An 8,228-nucleotide genomic window follows, 5' to 3' on the forward strand; every position below is an offset into this window, starting at 1 on the left:
GATTATTTAAAGAGTTTTAAACACAGGTCGAAAATGGGTTTAAAGTGGTCTTGTGATGTCCTTGGTATTTGACAGTTTTTTTGTTGAAATTAAAGATTGTTGTTGCGAGGTCTCTGGTCACAACACATTAAATGTAAGTGAGGAGCTTGGCAGTTCAGCAAGTTATCGCACTTGGGGCCTGGTTGTAAATTCAGTCCAAATTTTTTTTATTCATTCCTGGGACACGGATATCGCTGGCTGGCCAGCACTTATTGTCCATCCTTAGTTGCTCTTGAACTTGCTGGGCCATTTCAGAGGGCAGTTGAGAGTCAACCGCATTGAACAACAAAGAACAAAGAACAATACAGCACAGGAACAGGCCCTTCGGCCCTCCAAGCCCGCGCCGCTCCCCGGTCCAGGATTGAATCCTGAATCCAGGATCCCCGCCCAATTTTCCAGCCTATCTACATCCTAATATCCTATCCACCGAGCTGTCCCTCACAGCTACGATGCTTTGTTCATCACAACCTATTAACTCACCCCCACCCCCCCATTCCAGACCATGTGATCTCCAGGGAGAGGCGAAAACCCAGAGTGAAAACCCCAGGGCCAATATGGGGAAAAAAAAATCTGCTGTGGCTCTGGAGTCACATGTAGCCCAGACCAGGTAAGGACAGCAGATTTCCTTCCCTAAAGAGCATTAGTGAACCAGATAAGTTTTTCCGACAATTGGCAATTGTTTCATGGTCATCAGTAGATTCTTAATTCCAGATATTTATGAATGGGATGAACATTTAGTCTATCCCTCTTTCGCTTTGCTGGTTGTGAGATTCTATATGAAGTGAGTTTAAACAGTCTGAGCCCAGGTCCAAATAAACAGCCGCCCACAGCATAAGACCTGTCCATATCTTGGCACGAGAAGAGGATTCCATTCAGAAAACCACAAAGCTGGCAAGCGGGACAAAAGCAACAACTTTGGCTTTCACTCAGTCAGTTTGTTGGGTCAGAACAGGAAGATTTGCTCTACCTTTATCCTTGCAACACATGATGCTGAGTGTCAAAGGCACTGGATGTCCAGCTTTGAAAAGCGTTGGGCATTCAATTTTTCAATATGAAGAACAAAATCTTCACTGGATTTCTTTTCAAGGTGATGAAATTTTAAGTAAGGAACACAATACCGTTGCATAGTAGAGCGATCAATATTTGTAATTTAATTAACCTTAATGAAAATCAGTGCAGTTGAGAAAGGCCAAACCAGCTTTGTGTTTGCTGCAATTGCTGCTCTCTGCCCCAAGGTGGCAGCATGAGCTTCATTTTAAGGCCACTGAGTCGCAGCTTTCCCAAACAACTTCAGATTTCACCAAGAGACAGCCATTAAATTATAATGATTTATTGACTCTTTATATTATCTTTTTTTTTCAAAATTTCACAATTTTGTGACAAGCACAGTCACATGAAAATTGTAAACAAAATAATTCTATTTCAGGTTTGGTATGCTCCTACATTCATTCGATTAATGCGAACTATGGCCTTATTTACATGAATGTGTTAATCTCAGGTCATTTAATCACTCCACCTGAAGTGAATCACTCTTGCCTAAATCCCAGATTTCTTCTTTCCTGAATTAGACCAATACTATCACTTGTATGCTTTATGCTGGGGAAAAAAAAACATAGAGATATCAAAGGTTGGCACAGGCTGGGGACTTGTGAAAACAAAATCTCTTATGTAGGTGCCTGCCAGAAAAGTTATGTCCTGCTTTCAGGCATCATTTTCAAGTCTAATTTTTAAGTGTCTCGTCTGGTTATGTTGCATACTGTAAGCCAAATTTCTCTTGAATAATTGAATAAATTATCCAGCTGTTATATCAAGCAGGACTAGTGAATTTTGGATAAACAGATATGGGAGAAAACTGCACCAACCCAGCAAGTCGTTGCCTAACACTTCCATGTAAGTAGGGCCATGGATAGATAGCTAACATGAAGAAAATACTGAAATGAGCTGCTGTACTGGTTTTCTACAAGAATATAAAATGTTTAAATCAGTAATAATAATTATTAATAAACATATTGATTCAAATTTACAAGATCCTGTCTTTAACACCTCACTATGGAGTCAATCCATTTCTTTTCACCATCTTGTCTTCTTTCTGTAAGAATTTGACTTGGTTGCTGCAATTATTCTAATACATATTCTGATTTAATACAATACAGCATTACATTACACTAAAAAAATAATATTTCTGAAAAAATAACATTAATAGAATCTTTTACAGCAGTGTGCTGAGAAAGGTGTCAAGATATGTTACAAAAATGTCAAAACAGATGACAAAAGTTAAATATTTTGCTTCTGTAATAACTTAACGTGTACCAATTAATTCATGACCAATTTTCTGTCTGGTGTGCACACGGATCAGTTCTTTACCACCATGTCAGTTCAGGGTTCTTGGTAATATGTTCAAAATGAATTGTCAAAAGGAAATTGATGGAAAAAGTGCAGGGACTCATCTCCACAGAAGTCACCAGAACAAAGGCAATAGGCGCTCCGAGGGTTCCTTGGGTTCATGTGCATGACAGAAGCTGGACTGGAGTGGCCTGAAGTGTGTAAAACTCCCACATCCCCTCAGCAATAAGCCACCTATCCTCTCTTTGATGTTAAGTTCAGAATGGTGGTGAATATCAGCAATGGAGAACTTAGAAGTTCTGTAAGAGCACCGTTGCAATAGCATGGGCTAAATGTCTCAACACCCATTAATGATACAGGCTATCAAACCACTGGCAATTACTATCTGTCTTGTATCAATGTCTGAGAAAGGCAAACTTGATGTGCAACCATCCTTTTCTGAATCAAATTTTGCAATCTTTCCAGAAAGAACCAGATGTTGCTAGGGCATTGATTCAGAGGTGGCAGCAACCTTCTCGTACTTCATCTTTCTTTGTTGTGAATTCTAACAGTGTCAGCTGACCATTACAATCAGGGAGGAATCACCTTTGAGCTAATTCCTGCATCACCCAACATCCAGTCTGATGCACGGAACGGGACCAAGAAAAAGATTTGCTTAACTTTTATGAGGACAATAACCATATAAACTGAAACCTGGAGCAAGGGTCTGGTTTGAGTGTGAGAAATCCATGTGGGTGAGTGGAGCTATCACTGTTACAATGAATGTAGGGCTTCCACACAAATCAATGCTAGCTGCCTCGCCGTCAAAGTTACAACTTACAATCCTTGGTAAGAGCATTGCTACCAGAGACCTGCGAGCTTAGTGACTGGCACAGGCAAAAGAGAAAGCACCTTCACAAATAGAGGTAATCTCACTCAGAAAAGAAAAATACAAAATAGGTTTAGGGCGGCATGGTGGCACAGTGGTTAGCACTGCTGCCTCACAGCTCCAGGGACCTGGGTTCAATTCCTGGCTTGGGTCACTGTCTGTGTGGAGTTTGCACATTCTCCCCGTGTCTGCATGGGTTTCCTCCAGGTGCTCCAGTTTCCTCCCACAGTCCAAAGATGTGCGGGTGAGGTGCATTGGCCATGCTAAATTGCCCCTTAGTGTCCCGGGGCAACTAGAGAGATTAGCGGAGTAAAAATGTGGGGTTGCGGGGATAGGGCCTGGGTGGGATGGTTGTAGGTGCAGACTCGATGGGCCGAATGGCCACCTTCTGAAGGGTTTCTATGGGAAGGTGCTGAATGGTGAGTGATGCAATGAGCGCGACATGAGGGGGTAAAAAGGAAAATTACACGTAGGTAGAATGGATGAAATGATACAAATGCACCAAGCACTCTCATACACCAAGAAGTCAGGGGATGTGCACTGCAGAACAAAACTTGGGTTGTGGATAATTTCAGTCTGATCTTCAGTATGATCTGAGTACAGCCAGGACAGAACCTCTACTGGGAAATCTCCAACACTGATCCACGAGTCCCATATCACAGACTCTGACTGCCTTTTTAAAATTGTTGTCCCTTAGTGACTCAACACCTGCAGTGGCAGCATTCAGTCAATAGACCTCGTTCCAAATTTTGTTCCATTGGGAGTTGATCAAAAATTGAGAAAGAGCCCATTTCAGCTCCATCTGATGTTCTTCTGCTCATTGCATTAACTTTCCCCAGGCTGAGACAGTAAATCTGCCATCACTTCAAATGAATGATGCACCATTATTTCACATAGAATATTTTCATTTCCTAACATGGCAGTGAAATAGAACATCAACAGAAAAATAACAAAAAGCAAGTCTCATTCTAGCGAAAAAAAGTCTCCTTTAAACACTTACTGTAAATATAATTCTGTGATAAGTAATGACGGACCGGAGCGAGCATTAGCACTGGACTTCAAAGTGTTAGTTGACAGATGTACTTGTCGACTTTCTGCAAGAACATTGCCATATAAAGAAAGGGAAGAACCTCTGAAGTCTGGAGATGTTATGAAACTATACTGATTGGTGGAGTTTGCTGCTTGTTCAGTGTATTCCAAGCATCTGAAAATAATATGTTCTGCACAGTGATAAAATTGAGTGATGCAAATGGTGAAATAAACTGCAAAAGCGAATCTTCACATTGGGCAATGAGGCTTAAAACACCTGGGGCTGGCTCCACCGCCTTAAGTGTCAAGGAAGCTTTTGTAGTGGACAGAGTTCCAGGCTACTATGGGTATTGAACCCTTTAGGCCCTTGTAGAACTTAAAACTCTCAACCTTTTACAAGGGCTAAATCTCTACTTGGATTAAAGTAATCAATTCTTGAGGGAGAGGACTAATTACCTCATCAAGAGCCAGAATAGCTTATGGAGCTTTCAACACAGAGGACCCAATAGGTGTGGGCTGCTCAGTCATACAAGGGCTGATTGGGCTCAACTATTTCTATGGGATGGAAGATATTGTTCAAAGGACTTAGTATTAGCATTTGAGGAGAGATTGAATCACAGAGTACTACAGTGCAGAAGAGGCCCTTCGGCCCATCGCGTCTGTACTGGGATTGTTCTCCCTGGAAAGATGGAGGCTGGGGATGGAGACCTGATGGAAGTTTATAAAATTATGAGGGGTACAGATAGGGTGAACAGTTGGAAGCTTTTTCCCAGGGCAGAAATGACAATTACAAGGGGGCACAAGTTCAAGGTAAGGTGGGAAATGTTCAGTAGAGATGTGTGGGGGAAGTTTTTTACACAGAAGGTGGTGGGGGCCTGGAATGCACTGCCAAGTGAGGTGGTTGAGGCAGATAAGTTTGCAACATTTAAGACTTATCTGGATAGACACATGAACAGATGGGGAATAGAGGGATATAAGCGGTTGGTCTAGATAGGACAACATGATCGGTGCAGGCTTAGAGGGCCATAGGGCCTATTCCTGTGCTGTACTGTTCTTTGTTGACAAGGGACTTCTTACAGATGGAATTTATCATTCAAAGAACATCACCAAAATTGATGAACTCATTGAGGTTGCTAACAACATCAACCAGCCTACCCACACCAGGCAGATCATCCTATCCCTGGTTAGCATTTCAGGTCAGGGTCTAGGCCCGCTGGGGGATTCAAGCAGTACACTTGTGCCGGTGGAATTAGCCTCAGGTATCACAGGGCCTATCGTTTTAAATATCGGATTCTCCTTTATCTCCACTTTTCCTAAAGGTGCTGAATGGTGTTTGAGGTACATTTCCACAGGAGCCAGCTGCTCGCTGGTACTTTACTCAAGAGGCTACTTTCCACCTGCGAGTCCAAACGATAGTAAACCAGTTCAGCACCAAGTAGAAGATAGGCACTCTCCAGCAGGGCAGCCAATGCAGGATAGCCTGCAATCATTTTTGCATCTCTCTAACTCACAGATATTGAAGTCATTTGTGTCATCTGCATGGCAGTCTCAGCTGTGAGCAGCTCAGATATCAAACCTGGGGACTTGCTATTCTGCGTAGCTTAGGTTATTGCATGTACCCACAAAAATGCTGGTGTCGCTTGGATTTTGTGAGTTTTGAGTGTTGTTTTGTGGTAGGTAGCATTCGTGAAGCAATCAAACATCCCATCGCAGACTTGAGCACAAAATCTAGGCTAAGGCTTTAATGCAACACTGAGCAAGTGCACAGAACTGAGGAAATGTAGGATTGCTCGGGGTGCCATCTTTCAGATGGGCTGTTAAACAAAGGCCCATCTGCTTATTCCTATGGGCATGGAAGATATTATTTAAAGAACAAGGGGCTTCTTACGTGTTCTGGGTGGCACTGATCATTCAAAGATCACCACCAAAACAGATTAACTCATTGTTTATCTTAGTGCTATTTGTGAGCCCCTGCTGTGTGTAGTTTGGCTGCTGCAATTCCCTAGATAACATCAGTGATTACACTTCAAATGTAATTCATTGACTGTGAAGTGTATTCAAACATTCTGAGGACATCAAAGGTGCTTTAAAAAATACAAGTTCTTAACTATCTTAAATTCACCAAGATGAATCCAAACTTGCTTCCATGTATAATGTTGGTTCCACTCAGTATTTTTTTTTAAACAAACTATGCTTTTGTATCTGCATAACCCACATGCAGATGGTGGCACATTAATTTAAATGTCCAAGACTGGCTGTTTGAGGGAAGCTCTCGAGTAATATCAGCTTTGTGATGTACCTGATGATCCAGTTGGGTTCAGTGAGAATACAGACCTCCGATAGGATGTGGGATCTTCTCGTTTTCAGATGTGCACGCACTAACCGAGTGTCTGCAGGAAGACATCTTTTTTTATAAATCACTACTTTCCAAAGAGTGAGTGGAACCAAACACCATTCAATTATCTCCAGAGCCACTGGACATACTGAACATCAGCTGAATCATTAAAGGCATTAAAGTGGGACTCGAGAAGAGTCTTCTGCGAATATATTTCTCAGCAAATAAATATACCCACTAACCAATGTTTGGTAGAAAATTAAACTTGCCCGGACAGACTAAAGCACAACTTTTAGAGCACTGGACTTTTCATGTGTTGCGAAGGCGCATATGAAACGAAAATCTAACTTTGATGTGGAATAAATATACATTATTCATATGAACATATAGACTTTCAGAAGTAAATTTACAATGTCCCATAACATCATGGGAAAATATCCTTCTACAAAAAGAAGATGTTGTCACCATATGGCTGTTCAAGCCTCTGAATCTCATTTTCCTCTTTCCTGCATCATCACAAAAGAACATGCTAGGTCTGATGCAACAAAGTCTTGTGGGTCCTACCAAGCTGAGGACACAGGCACTTCCTTTATGTAACTGCAAAAAAAAGCTCCGTCAGCTAATATCAGAAATCCATTGTAGGGTTTTTGTCTTAAATTAAAATAAATTGGTAGGTTAAGGATGTGAGTGCGGGGGGGGGGGGGGGGGGGGGGGAGGTGTCAGGAAGGCCACAGCAGACTCCAGATTAAACAGACCGCTCCACAGAGGAGCACAGTTGCTGATGGGGCTGTGGCTGTTGAAGCAGAGTTGAGAAAGGGATTCTGCTCCTTTTGACGCGAAGGTTCATGCGCGGGTTCCACTGTGATGTAGCCATTGATAATTCTGATGTTGGACGGCATGACTGTCGTGCTGAAGAAAAAAGCAAAATAGAAACATCAGATATCCAAGAAGTAAGCGTCACAGGAACATTGAAACCTTAGAATAGCTTTAAGTCACCTGTAAAATGGGAGAAATTTAATAAAGAGTCAATCCAACAGCCTTTAAATACGAGATAACTATTTCCAGCAAAACAAAGCATACTTCACACTAATCAGTTGTGGTGGAGAGTAAGCAGGACTTTCCTAACCTCCTGCTGTGTAAGGCTGCCAGGTAAGAGGATGAGTGTCTTAATTTCCATAGGAAGTGAGGAACTGAGGCACTCACTCATTGCTCTAACACTTGTCCCTGTGGCTGGAATGGACTGACTGCCATTAACGAAGACTTAGGAGCATGCTCTCCTTCCAATCACTTGGTCAAAGACAGTGTGCAATGCAGAAGGCTCAGAATCAAATTAGAGGAGAAAAATAACTGAGAACAGAAGCCACCCCAAGAGTCTACACACATGAGGTCCACACAACAGCCTGATTTATAACAACTTCTATTTATATAGCACTTCAATGGAATAAAAAGTCTCAAGGTGCTTCACAAGTGTGTTATGAAACAAGAAGTGATGCTGAGGCACATAATGTGATTTTAGATCGGATGAGCTTGGTCAAAGAGATGGTTTGAAGGAGCCTTAAAGGGGAAAAGCATGGTAGAGAGGTGTAGGGAGAGAATTTAGAAGCATAGAGAGCC

The 8,228-nt window shown here is 42.0% G+C and overlaps 1 protein-coding gene across 1 annotated transcript in view; it reads right to left on the reverse strand.

Moving 5' to 3' along the window:
- Positions 1–1,353: 1,353 nt before the first annotated feature.
- Positions 1,354–8,228, reverse strand: part of LOC144497372 (metalloprotease TIKI2-like) — a 356,280-nt gene continuing 349,405 nt past the window's right edge. Inside the window, exon 7 of the mRNA XM_078218545.1 lies at positions 1,354–7,523. Coding sequence (XP_078074671.1) covers positions 7,334–7,523 — 190 coding nt within the window. The 3' untranslated portion in view covers positions 1,354–7,333. The remainder of the gene's footprint in view (positions 7,524–8,228) is intronic.

Source organism: Mustelus asterias, chromosome 8, assembly GCF_964213995.1.
Source record: "Mustelus asterias chromosome 8, sMusAst1.hap1.1, whole genome shotgun sequence".
NCBI lineage: Eukaryota > Metazoa > Chordata > Chondrichthyes > Carcharhiniformes > Triakidae > Mustelus > Mustelus asterias.